At 39.5% G+C, this 16,164-nt stretch overlaps 1 protein-coding gene across 1 annotated transcript in view; it reads left to right on the top strand.

The window, feature by feature from the left end:
- The window catches only part of FREM2 (FRAS1 related extracellular matrix 2), a 151,461-nt gene that overhangs the window by 122,696 nt on the left and 12,601 nt on the right, over positions 1 to 16,164 (top strand). The window contains exons 12-16 of the mRNA XM_008692266.2: positions 2,933 to 3,063; positions 5,066 to 5,224; positions 6,513 to 6,816; positions 8,976 to 9,107; positions 11,107 to 11,438. Of these exons, the coding sequence (XP_008690488.2) occupies positions 2,933 to 3,063; positions 5,066 to 5,224; positions 6,513 to 6,816; positions 8,976 to 9,107; positions 11,107 to 11,438 (1,058 nt within the window). The remainder of the gene's footprint in view (positions 1 to 2,932; positions 3,064 to 5,065; positions 5,225 to 6,512; positions 6,817 to 8,975; positions 9,108 to 11,106; positions 11,439 to 16,164) is intronic.

A 16,164-nucleotide genomic window follows, 5' to 3' on the forward strand; every position in this document is an offset into this window, starting at 1 on the left:
GGTTTTACTGAGTCCATAATAAAGTTGATGAGGCAGTAGGAAAAAAAGCATCTTCTGCAAAGAAGTTGTTCTCTTTGCCTCTATGGTAAAAAGTTTGACTACTGTAGAGCTTCAAAGTTATCCTCAGATTATTCTCCATGCAGAGAATGATAATGTATTTGAAATAAATCACATACAACCCAGAAGGAGAGGAGAAACACTGATTAGCTACTAAATCAGAAAAATCTAAAATAAGTCTTTCTATAATGAGCAAGAGCAGATTTTACATGAAGGAAACATCTTCTAAAGCTGGGTAAGATGACCTTTAACAGAAAATGTTTTTCTTAGACACAAAATAATTCTTTTTGCTGAAGCATAAAAATTATACCTCTGTGATCAACTGACCTATGAAGTCAGAAAAAAGGTAAAATGACAGTAAATCAGCTTGTGTCTCTTTTATCCCATAAATGTAAACATGCTGTTTATAATGCTTATGATAAAAATTTAATCTCTTCTGACCCATATTCTAATTTCTCCCTTATGGTCAAAATTGAGGTCAGTCCCTTACAAATAAACAGAAATAATAAAGATAGAAGAAAACTTGAGACACTTTTTTGTGCTAGAAATATCTAAAGTGACAGATAAAGACTAAAGTAATTGAGGAAACTTAACCATCTATCATCTAGCATGTGTACTGTAAGATACACCAAATTTAATATTTAAGGGGCGCCTGGGTGGCACAGTCTATGAGCATCGAGCATCTGACTCTTGGTTTCGGCTCAGGTCATGATCTCAGGGTCCTGGGATCAAGCCCCACATTGGGCTCCTCGCTCTGTGGGGTGTCTCCTTGTCACCCTGCCCCCACTCATGCTCTCGCTCGAGATCTCGCCTCTCTCTCAAATACATAAATAAAATCTTAAATAAATAAGTGAATAAATAAATATTTAAAATAGATACTTCAGCTTTTCACTTCTTAGAAATTGGGTTTCTAGAGCGCCAGGGTGGCTCTGTCGGTTAAGTGTCTGCTTTTGCCTCAGGTCATGATCCCAGGGCCCTGGGATCGAGTCCCACATCCGGCTGCCTGCTCAGAGGGGAGTTTGCTTCTCCCTCTCCCTAGGTCCCTTCCCCTCATTCATTCTCTCTCTCAAATAAATAAAATCTTTTTAAAATATATTTTTAAAAAAAGAAATTGGGTGTCTCTAACTCTGGGGGTTACAAAACTTGAATGCTATTATAGGGCTAAGACAAGCAATGAATGAGGGAAATATGAGGGGAAAATGACAAGATGGGAACATCACTGAACCAGAAATTCCATTCCCTGCTGAGAAAAAGCTTGTACTGTCATAGCCAGCTGAGTTTGGCCAGGCAGGAAGAAAGTACAAAAGAACTTCAAAACACCTGTATTTTTCTATGAAATCCCCAGATACTTTTGGTTTTAGAAACTGATTTTCTTTCTTTCTTTCTTCCTTTCTTCCCTTCTTTCTTTCTTCCTTCTTCTTTCTTTCTTTCTTTCTTTCTTTCTTTCTTTCTTTCTTTCCTTCTTTCTTTGAAAGAGAATGCACGAATGGGGAGGAGAGGCAGAGGAAAAGGGAGAGAATGAATCTTAAGCAGGCTCCATGCCCAGGACAGAGCCGAGCGCCGGGCTCAATCTCAGGACCCTGAGATAGTGACCTGAGCCAAGATTGGGAGTCAGACAGTTAACCGACTGAGCCACCCAGGCGCCCCTAGAAACTAATTTTCTAATGAAATGTCACACAACTCAGACCGAACAAAATTGGTGGGCAGGAAATGATCAGCTATTTTCATTCTCTGATACAAGAACCCTTAATTCTCTCAGGGTATGAGAAATCTAAGACTAATAGACTCTAAGAACACGCTAAGGCTAATGTGGAAAATGGCTATATCTAGAAACAGAACTCATTTTAAAGAAGAATCTGGCTTACTCAATTTTAAAGAAAAAAATCCTTTTCATAATTGACAATAAAAAAATAGAAGTAGCAGAAGAAAAACACATTGGAGACACATTTTCTCCTGCCACATTTTAAAAGATTTATAATTTGGAATTATAATGATTGAACTTGAGTTATATCAGAAACAACATCTGCTATCTTCTCTAATTAGAACAATTATGCATTATATTTTTTTATTTCTCTTCTGAGCCAGTTTCTCACAAGGTATAGTCAAACCAACAAAATAGTTTATCCAAGTCTCATGGTATGGGCAGCTGCTGACCTCTGAGTTCAGTAAAATCAGTTAACTTTTAATGTTTTAAGACTTTTGAAATGAATCTTTTAAAAAAAGATTCTCATAATTGAGTTGAATTTTCATGACAATGAAGCGAATTGTTTTAGTGAGGAGGGACAGGATTAAGGGAAGCATACTATTCACATTTATTGAGAAAACGTTTCTAAGTTCCCAAGATTAACATCAAGAGAAAAAAGTCTTTTTAAAATATAACTTGATATAATATTAAAAAGCTCAACAATCTCATATCCACCTTCAATTACCCACATATCCATAATGCAAACGCCATTCACACTTCAAATATCTCCAGCTGTAGTCACTTGACCTGTATCCCGTCGGTTCAGAAATTTTGGAAACGAGAGGCCGGGTTATCTGGTTATGCTTCAGTATTAGAACTGTTGCTCTGTTCCACAGCTCAGTGTTTTTTCAAACTATGGGTCAACACATCGATTTAGTAGCTTCTGATTAGAATTTTCTTCAGATGAAATGGAATAGAATGGAAAATATTCGGATGCAAAGCATAGAGTAAAAATAAGTGATGTTTTTCAAACTCGTGATTCCATTTTATGCACGCACACACACACACACAAGTATACTGGGCCACAGTGTACAACGTTTTCCTCATTGTGAGTCACTGTCAAGAAAGCTTGACAAGAACTGCACGTATGTATATGTAAAAGAATTAAATCTGTGATTTTTGCATTTGTAGAAATTGAGTTTAAGGAGGGAGAAACCCAGCATATTGTTAACATTGAAGTAATCTTCGACGGGATTAGAGAGATGAGAGAGGCCTTCACTGTTCACCTAAAACCCGATGAGAACATGGTAGCAGAGACACAGGTAAGTACTAAGATACGGATATACATTCAGGACCAGCATTTTAATCAGGGAAAATGCATATAAGCATCACGTAGTGTACAACAGAATACTGGGATTTTGTGCAAGCCTTATATAAAGGAGACATGCATAATCCCCCTCTTCACCTCGTAAATAAATTTTGTTCTTATTACTCTTTATTTGAAAAATCACGTGTATAGAAACTCAGGGACTAGAGTCTCTGAGCCCCACGTCAGCCCACTTAGCTTTCCCATTGCAGTTGGCAACCACTGAATTTGAGATTCATTTCCAGAGAAAAAGCATCATCTCGGCACAAAGATGAGACTATGAATTCAGGGCTACTGCTCATTAAAACATACATTTTATTTTATTTTATTTTATTTTTAAAGATTTTATTTATTTGACAGAGACAGACAGCCAGCGAGAGAGGGAACACAGGCAGGGGGAGTGGGAGAGGAAGAAGCAGGCTCCCAGTGGAGCAGGGAGCCCGATGCGGGGCTCAATCCCAGGACCCTGGGATCACGCCCTGAGCCGAAGGCAGACGCTTAACGACTGAGCCACCCAGGCGTCCAAAACATACATTTTAATCCCCAACACAGTTGGCTAACCCTCACAATTCCCACTGCTAGTCCTAACTTTATCAACTTGATGTCCAGAGCCTCAGTGACCAGATGCTATGGTCCTAACACTGATGTTCTGTGCTTATTAAATTTATATTGTGTATTCAACCAGATTTTCTTCAAGGTAAGAATGTTCGACAGAATTTTGACCTTTAAACCTTAAATAATTCTTAAAACTAAATAACTTTGGGCACAGATCAATGTTTATAATATCTATGCTTAAATTTATATATATATATATATATGCACATATATATATATATGCTTAAAACTCTATTCTATTATTTGTTTTACTATTAGTACGAGATCAAATTGGGGAGATTTTTATCCCTAAAGTTTTCTTATCATTTCGTAATCTTCACTACTCGGTGGTATTTCTGCTACAGTGCCTTACTTTTTTTTTTTAAGTCATATTTAAAATTCAAGAAGTATGGACAGAAAACCTTTAACACATATATTTTTTATAAGTCTTGATCACATTAAAAATAATTCTTTTAATGTTATTTTTCCGGAGCACTGTATTAAACTCTTTGGGGTGAAAGGAACAGAGATTCATTCAAATCACTTCAAGTGGTAACAGCTTGTTTTACAAATGCAAGTAGATACAGATTTGGAAACTGTGATATGTAAGACATTGGAAGGTTATTCAGGAGCTAAGACAAATTTATCAGCAAGGTGTCTTGGCATCTTACCAATAGATGTTCCTCGACTCCTCTCCTGTCTGAGACTCAGTGTCTCTCTCTGCCCGGGTTTCAGGCTATGCTTCTGGTCTCTGCTCATTTATTTTTTTTTAATTTTTATTTAAATTCAATTTAGTTAACATATAGTGTATTATTAGTTTCAGGAGTAGAATTCAGTGATTCATCAGTTGCATAAAGCACCCAGTGCTCATTACATCAAGTACCCTCCTTAATGGTCTCTGCTCATTGAAAGCCTTGATTTTCACTGGTATCCATGTCAGCATGACTGTGCTGTCACATGACCCCTAGGATCTGCTTTCTCTCAGCCTGTCACTCAGCATTCTTCTCCCTAGCAACTAACTGGCTTCTTCGTGGATCTTCCATGCCATAACCCAAAACAGACTCAGCCACTATCATCACAATTTGGAGAAAAAAATAGAACCCAAATACCTCGTGGGCCACTGGCCAACCCAGGCTGCGCTGGGCTCATGTACGCTCCCCTGGTGCCATCAGACATGGTCAAGGTGTCGGGGTCACCTAGAACAAGCCACAAGGGGCCTGTCACCCTGCTGGGGCTCTGCAAGTGACAGTTTTCATCATAATGAAGCCAGGGGCTTGTCAAGCATCATGGGTATCGTACTGTACAATAGAAGCTCCTAGAGCCAAATATTTCAATAATCACAGATAATTCTCTTTTCCTTGCAGGTGACCAAAGCCATTGTGTACATAGAAGAAATGAACAGCATGGCAGACGTCACTTTTCCTTCTGTCCCTCAAATTGTGTCATTACTGATGTATGATGACACTTCCAGAGCTAAAGATAGTGCGGGTCCTGTGTCTGGCTATCCTGTCGTCTGTATCACAGTGAGTAGGAAATAGACAAAATTGAGAAAAACTGTAAAATAGCTAGTTAAAATAATTATAGATGTTAACCGATATAGCATTGGCTTTGCCATGAAAAAATGAAAGCCGGATTACTACAAGGTATAAGCTTTGAACTTTGGATAGGAAAATATCACATTAATCAAATAAAGCTCCCATTTTTCTTCCTTATCCAACAAAGGTTTATTAACTGATGTGTACACAGTGTGTTATCTCGTGTTATCTCGGGGTCTGCCATTGATAGAAAGATAAATAAGGGTTGAACTCTGCACTCAAGGAACTTAAAAATAAGGAAGAGAAAAATATATAGGAATCAGTCACTCTCCCAGAGGGCAAGATGTGATCATTACCATGAGAATGTCACCAGCCTGCTAGAGCTGCAGCTCCATGTGAGGGGAGGCTTGGGCTGTTCATGTGGACTTTCAACAGTTTAAGATAAGAGTCCGAAGAGGGGAGGCCATTCCAGGAAGAAGTGATTACAACACAAGAAACATCTAGGGGAGCAGCATAAAAAATGGCATGTTGTTACTACCTTTTTACTTGGCTCTTCTTGACTTTAAATTCTACATCCCTTGTGAGCAGAACTGGGATGTACTTATTGTTATATAACCACAGCCCTGGTATCATGACCTACGTCGAATAGGCACACCGTAAACGTTCATTGAATTAACAAGGCAGAAATAATAATTTGGTGCCAAGTTACAGAGGTCTTTACATGCGATGTTAAGGACTACTGGCTTCATTGGTGGGGTAGCAGGGGGTTCTTGGGCAGGAGAGCACTGTGAGAAGAGGGGGTGTCACCAGGCAGCAGTGTGTCACTTGACTAGAAAGACCCGAATGAGATGAGAGGTGATGCTGGGAATGGGAAGGAAGGCACCCACTTGAACACTGCAAAAGAAGAATCAGCCAAGGTCACTTTGGAAACAGGGGAGGGGGTGGGCAAGGTGAGAGAGAGGAGGGGAGAGAGAGGAGGGAGGAAGGGAGGGAGGGAGGGAGAAGAACAAGAATGATTTGGGATCTCAGAGATTCATGAAAGATGAAGAGAAGAACAAGTTCACACGCATCAAGTTAGAGTGGAAATGTCCAGGAGGGTGTTTGAAATCAGACTCCATCAGTGCTGTCAGGGCTAGAATAGAAATGTGAAGGTTGCATGAATAGTGCGTAGCAATGGAAAAAAAGCATCAGGGACAACACTAGGCTGGAGAGCTAGAGAGTCATAACTTCCGCATTGTTCTGTACTGTGGCCCTGACAGTTATTTGTTTCCCATAGGCTTGCAACCCTAAATACTCAGACTATGACAAAACAGGCTCTATCTGTGCAAGTGAGAACATCAACGACACCTTGACCCGGTACCGGTGGCTAATTAGCGCACCCGCTGGCCCTGATGGCGTCACCAGCCCCATGAGAGAAGTGGACTTTGATACCTTTTTTACATCATCCAAGATGATCACCTTAGATTCCATATACTTCCAGCCTGGCTCCAGGGTGCAGTGTGCGGCCCGCGCTGTGAATGCCAATGGCAATGAGGGCCTGGAGCTGATGAGCTCTATCGTCACCATCGGCAGAGAGGAAGGTAATGCGCTGCCATTTTTACATGAAGACTGATGAGATACCATGGAATATATCAATGTCTGATTTCTGGTTAATTTCTTCCAAATGCCCCCATGCATTCTTTAATATTTGTCAAGTACTTAAAAAAAGACATCCACTTTTACCAAAATACTCATTAGAAAATAAATATTTGGGGGCTCCTGGGTGGCGCAGTCGTTAAGCGTCTGCCTTCGGCTCAGGGCGTGATTCCAGCGTTCTGGGATCTAGCCCCACATCAGGCTTCTCCGCTAGGAGCCTGCTTCTTCCTCTCCCACTCCCCCTGCTTGTGTTCCCTCTCTCACTGGCTGTCTCTCTCTGTCAAATAAATAAATAAAATCTTTAAAAAAAAAAAAAGAAAATAAATATTTATTCATTTCACATTTTTTTGATCACGTGTTATATGCCAGACTTTATGCTTTCTGCTGGCACTCAGAAAAAGGAAGCAAGACTCTTGTTCTCAAGGAGTTCACACTCAAGCTGAGGACACAGATAAATTTTAGTCCGGACAAGACACAGCAGAAGTGCCTGGTTCTATCCTGAGTGGGTCAGGAAACAGGAATCTTGAAAACAGCAGAGAAAAAAAAGCATGAGCAATAACTCATAGAAGCAAGGAAGAACATGGAATATTCTGGAAACTACAAGCAGAGAAATGGGGAAGCAAGTGAGAGGGAGAGTGGAGAGGAGATGAAGCAGGATGGTATGCAAAGTTCAGATTGGAACAACGTGGCACCTATGTGATGAGCTGGTTGTCGCAGCAGCAGAAATTAGCTGGGGACGGGGACAGAGGAATGACAGTGCAGGTGGAAAGGTACCTACAAGTGCCCCATACCTTGCGATGGTAAGGGAGGTGTGTCCGGGGCTGGAGCCCAGACACATTGGGGGTGGAGAATAGAATGTAGCTGGAGCAACACTGAAAAGACAAGAAATCTACTTTATAAGCTCATCACTTACTCTGCAGAAGAACTTTTAAGTTAGATTTTTAAAATAAGTCTGTTTATAAGATTCTATTTTTAAAACTTTATTTGCATACAATGGTTCAGAAATATATTTGTTGCATAAAGAAAAGTTGTATGTGCCACCTTTATATACTCAGGAAGAATATTTATTGATATCATATAGTAAACGTGCTTTTTTGTTAGGATTAAAATATATGGTGGTTAAGTCTCTCTTAAGACCAAACTATTATGTTGGTACCAAAAGGAAAAAAATACACAATGCCTTAAAATGATTCCCCCTGTTAATAAAATAGCCAGCCCAGATGCTGGAGCCTGCCTCTGGTTTTATTGCTGTTCTAATAAATACTTGTCTATTTCCTTTGTTTCATACAAATAGAAAAGAGATTCTATATTGCCTAGTGCTCTTAAAATTATAAGCCAGCATCTTAGTCATTCCATAATATTAAAACGAAAACATCGTAATTCTTTTAAAGGAAAGACTGGCGGAAGATTTTCATGTCAAAATTCTTAAGAATCACGAGGAGATAGACGACCGAAAATTATCTTATATCATCATGTGTTTCAGTATATATATATGCATATATCAGTATGCTTTGTATCAGTATATATATTATAAATTACAACTCATAATACACACCCCGCAAGAAGTTATATAGAGAAAACTCTATACATTTTGTTCTCTGATTCTAAGGAGACGTTTGGTTTTGTTTTAAAAATGAGCCCATTTTTAGTTTATTTGATTATAAATAATGATACTTTATGACTAGTCATATATATTATTCTGGGGTAAACATCCAATTCACTTGATTAAACTATAGTTACTTTTTTCCTGCTGGCTTTCAGTCTTTTTTTTTTGCTGTGTCTGTTCACATTTTATATTAAAATGATTTTGTAAATGTGATTATAACCTAAAATGTTCAGTGTGTATTAAAGTACATTGAACAATAACTATTTTTTCTCAAACTTTATAAACTACCTGAAATCTAAAGAAGTAGCTAGTAAACTGCTGCGGTTACTTCTCACACGAGGGTCTTTGGCTTTTTTATAGCTGCTCTTAGCAATGCCTTAGTCCACAGAGCAGTTTTAACTTTATTATTTAAAAAAATTACAGTGCCTAGTTTAAAAATATTCTTTAGGTGCTGTCTATTATGTTCTTTTAGCATAACTATGTTCATTTTTCCCTGAGGTCTGTGTCAGCCCCGGGTGCCGGGGACAGTGGGAGCAGAACCGTTCTCAGCTAAGCTGCGCTACACGGGCCCCGAGGACCCAGACTACACAAACCTTATCAAGCTCATGGTCACGATGCCCCACATAGATGGTAGGTGGCTTGGGTAAGCAAATCCATGGGAGTGGTTTGGGCTCCTCATTACCTGGTTTATTCCACTGAATACCCAAAGTCTCCAAGGAGACGATAAAACGTTCATTTTGCAATGTCACCTTCAAGTCTTTCTGTTTCTTTCAAGTGATTCTGCTTTCTTTCTATCCTGTTTTTTAAAGTCTGACAATTTAAGCATTCTTTAAAATGAAATAAATTTATTACATTGTCCAAACATGATGGAACAAAACTTTGGTCAATGTGGTAGTTTTTACGAAATGGTACGACTGTGTCTTTAAAACTCTTGAACTTGGACTTCCAGTAAAGGATTTCAGTATCTCATTGAGCACCTTCAACATGTATTGGCTATTTCTAAGCTGGGATTTTATAAATCCAATTTATAAATTGTGTTCATTTTCTCCAGATAGGAAAGCACGGCCAGAATTTGTGAGTCGATAACTTTATCCACACTGTGAGCATTTCCCCAAATGCAGAAAACATCTTCAAGTTCTGTTCTCCTCAATTGACTTTATACCTAAATTGTTAATATTAATTTTATTACTTGGTAGTCAGTTATATTTTAAGTAGCTAAGTGAGAAGAAACATGAGGCAGTAGTAGGAATGATGGGTAGAATTTATCTTTCTCAGAAAAAAAGACATAATTCTGCTTTTTCTGCTTACTGCAAACCCAAATTTGTGTTGGTGGGAGGTGGGTGGATAGAAATCTGCACCTCTTTACAGCATAATGTGGGTCCCACATATGGCCAGCCCATCTCTAGGCTCATGTTGGAGGTGTGACTCAGACATCCAAAGGGCCGAGGGGGGACCCATCAGGGAAAATCAAGCCTGTAACAGTTCCTAATGGGAAGACTGGTCCCTCATGCTACTCCTAGAGCTGACTTTGCATTCTGACATGATCAATAGCCACAGCTCCACCAGAGCATGGTAGAAGCTGACCAGTTCTTTGGTGTAGCCAGAGTTTTGCTCTGGGAGAATCTGAGAGCAAGAGGAGGGGAAGGTTCCAGGAGAACACCTCTCTTGTGCTCCTTTTTGCGGCATTGCTCATGTTAGGGCTCAACAAACTCTGGCCGCTGGGCCAAATCCAGCTTCCTTGCCTGCTTTCATATGATTCTGCAAGCTGAAAAATGCTTTTTACGTTTCTAAATGTTTGGGGAAAAAAAAAGAATATTTCGTGGAACATGAAAATCATACGAAATTACAGTCCATTGTGCATGATAAAGTCTTATTGCACAGTTATGTGAATTCTTCTGCATATCATCTGTGGCAGCTTTCAGTCTAACATGGCAGCATCAAGCAGTTGAGACGTAGACCTTATGGCCCGTAAGTCCTAAAATATTTACTATTTGACCTTTTATGCAAGAAGTTTGCCAAACCATAGCTTATACTGTATAGTGGTTGTTTTCAAATGTTTTGGTCTCAGGACATCCTTACAAATTATTTAGGATCTCAAAGACCTATTGTTTTAATGAGTTATATCTATAAACATTGACTGGATTTAAAATTAAAACTGAGGAATTATTAAACACTTATTTTTTTCGTTCATTTAAAAATAACCAATCCATTACATATTCACATGAAAAACATACTTTTAAGAAAAATGGCTGTAACTTATACATCAAAAAATATATATTTTTTTACATTTTTGAAAATACCTTTAATATCTGGCTTCATAAAAGACAGCTGAATTATTTTATCTTATTCTGCATTCAATCTATGGCAATATATGATGACTCAGAAAAACTCCACTGTACTGAGAAAATAATGGTGGAAAAGTCAAATAATGTCTTAGATTTGTTATGAAAATAGTTTTAATGTCACAGATCTTCTGAAAAATGCCAGGGGACCCCTGGGACACCACGTTGGTAGTAATCACTGCTCTACACTATTTTATATAACACCTGTCTTCTCCAGGATAAAGAAATGATAAGTGTTCTAAATCCTTTGCTGGTGAAAATGGCAACATGATTACAATTCTTTGCAGGCATGCTCCCTGTGATTTCCACTAAAGAGCTTTCCAACTTTGAGCTCACCCTCAGTCCTGATGGCTCAAGAGTTGGAAACCACCAGTGCTCCAACCTTCTGGATTACACCGAAGTGAAGACTCACCATGGTTTCCTAACTGACGCTACAAAAAATCCAGAAGTAATTGGAGAGACGCATCCCTACCAGTACAGTTCATCTATCAGAGGCTCCAGTACCTTGCGCTTCTATCGAAACCTGAACCTGGAGGCCTGTTTGTGGGAGTTTGTTAGCTACTATGACATGTCAGAACTTCTCACTGACTGTGGAGGCACCATCGGGACAGATGGACAGGTAGGAAAACCAGTTGGCTTTGTTCAGGTATCCAGATGTGGACTAAATACCAACTCCAGTCTTCCATCTTTGTGGGGGAAAGTCATTAGGCCCGGGAGGGAACTGGCATGAGTGGTGTGAAAATTCATGTCTGTTTCTGGAACAGGGTGTCACAAGTTTAACACATTTTTTTAGCGATGGGCCCACAACATCTTTGTATCAAAAGATCACTATATAATTATTATCATAAACTCCAGATCTACTCTGATATTATAAAAGTCCAAATACTAATTTCTCTTCAAAGTATATATTATTATTTATTGTGAATATGTACAGATGTCTATGATGTGTCATAAACCATCTAAAGTGAGGATTTACAATCCTTAGGGTCAGCCCAATTTTTCTCCCTCCTTTTCTTCTTCTTCCACCTTCTATCTTTCTCTCCTTTTATCCCCTTTTCTCCACCCTAGTTTCCTCCCCTTTCCCTTCCAGTCTGCTTCATTTCCCCATCACTAACGTAGTTAAAAGTATTTTCATTAAAAGCTTATTGTCACTTCTCCTCTACGGTTGCAAACTCCTCTACATACTACAGAGACATTTACACATAAAATATACAACACACACACACAAAATTCCCACCCCTATCATCATCAACAAAGTTGTTGTCAAAATGATAAGGAAGCAAGTCTCCACTAGCAGTTATGATAGAGAATTTAAAATATGTTGGGTGTAGTTGAGAAAAATAATGAGTGTTTGAACTAAAAGCCATCCAAAGAGTTCATATAAGTCGGCTTACACATTAAAGTGTTGAATGGTACCCAAAATGTATCAGGTCTTTCAAGATTTGACCAAGTGAGGCCGATTTCATCCGTTCTATATCTCTGTGGTGTTTAAGTATAAAACAAGTAGTAGCATAAGAAAGGGGATAATAAGTGAGTATCAGTTTAACCCCACAGCAGAGCTGTGAAACCTGACACATTCAGCTGGTGCTGATGCGGAATGGGCAGCCATTCGTGCCGTCCGGAGACTATTGGACCAAGGAAATAAGACATTATCTCTGTCTCCTCTAAAAGCAGCAAAATACTCAGAAATTTGCATGGATTAGTAAAAATCCCCAAACAGCTATAAGGAGACTGTGGAATGGTGGAAAGGGCTTGGGTATTAGAATCCAGCAAATGCAGACCTAAGTTTGTCTCTGATGTTTTCTAGGTTTGTGTCCTTGGGCAAGTTACTTAAGCCCTCGGAAGTGTTACCTCTTCAGGTCCCTCTTCCCTAGTGTATCTTTGCCACCAGAAAAAAAATATGAAAGAAAAAAGTCCTGCCCCAGAATAAATATAAAGACTTATATTAACAAATCTACCTCAGCCTTTCTCTTTATAGGTCAGATATCTCTGTTTCTTTAGCTGTTACTCACAGAGCTTATCTTCAATCCATCTGTATTTGTATTTTTTATTTATTTATTTTTTTAGAGAGACAAAGAGCATGGGCAGTGGGAACGGGGGAGGATGCAGAGGGAGAGGGAAAGAGAGAATCCTAAGCAGGCTCCATGTCCAGCCAGGAGCAGATGTGGGGCTCATTCTCACACCCCTGAGATCATGACCTGAGGCGAAATCAAGAGTTGGACACTTAACTGACTAAGCTACCCAAATACCCCTTCAATCCATTTTTAAATCATTCCTGTTTTCTTTCCGGTTGCTCTTCTCTCAGGATCTTGCATCAGTCACAGGGTCTATTGGCATAAACAAAATTGGATATAGTAAATAGGATTACATTTTAGTTCTAGTTCTTTGTTTTTTGAGTTTTTTAAAATTCATTTATTTGTCAGAGAGAGAGAACACAAGCACGGGAGCAGCAGGCAGGGGGAGAAGGAGTCTCCCCGCCGAGCAAGGAGCCTGACGTGGGACTTGACTCCAGGACCCTGGGATCATAACCTGAGCCAAAGGCAGACGCTTAACCAACTGAGCCACCCAGGCATTCTGGTTCTAGTACTTTGTTAACCTTCACTTTGTACCATGGGGCTTTTCTGTGGCTCTCATCTAGTCTCTAGTCTGTTTTCGCCCTCAGGAATATTTTCCATCTTCTCTGTTGATCTTTTGTATCTGCAGGCCAGACAGCCTTGTCTATTGAAAACCCTGCCCTTGCCCTTGGAGGTCCTATCCTATTACATCTGCCCCCTTCCCCAGTGTCTCAAGGGCATTTTGAATACAAATCCTGTCTCTCTACTGTGTGCATCTCTCTGACCAAATCTTACCGTAAAATGCTCAGCTAAACTGACTACACTTTGCTGCGTGTGTATTTTCTTAAATCACTGGTCCTCTATTTAATTGTTTGGCTTCAGTACTTTGCCTTCCGGGATAGTCACCGGGCTGCTTCTGTGGCTGAGATGGCCGCGGTTTTGCTCCGTTAGGTGAAAACGAGCAACTGCAGGGTTTTCAGTTAAGATTCACCTGAAAGCCTTCTGTTACATAATACTAGGAATACAAGAATTATCCCGTCCGGTTCTTAACGAGTTTGTGTTATCTTTTTAAGCTGGCCCGATTGTGTTGTGAGTTTCTTCTGAAAGGAATTTTTTACTTTAACTCAACATTAATACAGTCCAATAAGATGTGTTCCTCATGCTTAGAGTGGAGCTCAGAGATGGGCATCTCCTTTTCCACTACTTGGCTCCTTGGGCTTAAACTTTTACTTCTCCCCTAGCTGTTGATATTCTTCTAAATGACCACCTCCCCCCAGCACACACGTAACTTAAATATAGGCGAGGAGGAAGAAAAAGTAAATTCAAGTGGAAGAAATATAATTTTTTCAGATATGTCCCTACTACTCCCCATTAGTTTCAGGTTCTAGAGAAGAAGAGAAAATACCTAATAATTGCACTAACAATAAGAATAATGATTATAATAGTAAGAGCTAACAGTTATTTAATGTGTACTGTGTGCCCACCATTCTCCTAAATACTTTACATATTTCCACAAATGCTGTCCTCACAACATTCTGAAATAACTACGAATTTTCTCCCCTTTTTAGAGATGAGGCTGAAGCAAAGAGAATTCAAATAATGTGCTCAAATTCAATTCGCTCGTAAGCTGGTGCTCTTCACACATCATGATTCTTACCTGGACATTTATTTGAGTGAATTAAATGTCATTTGGGTGAATGTGAGGAATGGATGTGGTCACACATACAACTGCACGAAAGGCAAATGAACTTGTCTGTCTGTTCTCGGGACAGTAATGCTGCCCAACAGGGGTCATGAACACGTCTGCCACGTTCCATCAAACCCGTGCTGATGAAATGATGCCAGTCTCTGCCTTAGCGACTGCGGTCCGTAGCCTCAGCTGAGTACCAGCAGCTCAGGCGGAAATGAAAACGTCTCTCATGAGGCCGCACCTGAAGGAAAACAAACTAAATGCTTGGTCAACAATTCTGCTTTAGGCTTTCGTACGTTTTGCAAACTTTCACATTTCCGAATTTAGGATGGGAAAATGGGGAAAAGTAGAGGTCAACCATCAGTATGTGTAAGTGTGGTCGTAGCAGCTTTGTGGTTGTGTTGCCCACTCGTTGGACAAGCCAGGGCTGCCCCCAGTCTGTTTGTCCTCTGCCTAGTACGCACTGCCCCAGCCAAGTATGGAATAGATGTGACTGTCTCTCTTCTCGTCCTTTTCTAGACTCGCACCTCAGATCAAGATGACCATTGTACAAACAGATTTTACTCACTGGTAATTGCTTCCCCCAGGAACAACATGAACTGACTTTTTTTTTTTTTCTTGTGCGTTCTTAGTGGCTAAAGCTACCTCTCTCTACAAAACATTGGCAAGTCCCTGCATTTCTCTTTGTGATTGAAAAGCTGTTTCTTTTTTTTTTTTTTTTTTTTTTTTAAGATTTTATTTATTTATTTGACAGAGATAGAGACAGCCAGCGAGAGAGGGAACACAAGCAGGGGGAGTGGGAGAGGAAGAAGCAGGCCCATAGCGGAGGAGCCTTATGTGGGACTCGATCCCAGAACGCCGGGATCACGCCCTGAGCCGAAGGCAGATGCTTAACCGTGAAAAGCTGTTTCTAACACTCTCTGAGAAAGATTCTCTACCTTCCCTAACCTCCCACCTTCAGATTATTTAACTTATGAGAAAGAGTTGCCAAACTGAAGGAATCATCTGAAATATTCAAGATAGTTCTCTATTCATAACAAATGAAATTTTATTAAGTTTAATACAGTTTGACTACAGCTAGCTTTAACTGCTATTAAGACTATTTCTCCTTTCCTCACCTTGTTCTCTGCACATTCATTCATTAAAGAAATATGAACTGAACACCTGCTCTGTGCCAGGGACCATCCCAGGCACCTGGTGAGGGCCGCAGTCAGCCAGTCACAGAGCTTAACACTCCCAACAGAGCAGAGTTGTAAGAGTCAGCCCTCGTTCCTATAAAAGTTAAGAATTTTACTTGCCAAGAAAAAGAAATGCAGACTTTTCTAATGATCTTCAATGCTAAAGTCATTTTTAATGGTTTCTAAAATACAAAAGCAGATAAATAGCAGGAAAAGAAAAATAGAAATTAAAAAAATAATACTGCTCCACTTTTTTGTGTGACAAAACAGTGCTTTGTAAATAAAAATTTAAATTGTGTCGGTGGGCAATAAAAAGCACTTGTGTTGTGAAATAGTTATTAAAGGTAAAACGAGTTTTTAAAACTGTTGGATATTTTTGGCGGTGACTTTTCTTTTGAAAGCAACGTCTTTTACGCATGAAAG

Source organism: Ursus maritimus, unplaced genomic scaffold (genome assembly GCF_017311325.1).
Source record: "Ursus maritimus isolate PB19 unplaced genomic scaffold, ASM1731132v1 scaffold_10, whole genome shotgun sequence".
NCBI lineage: Eukaryota > Metazoa > Chordata > Mammalia > Carnivora > Ursidae > Ursus > Ursus maritimus.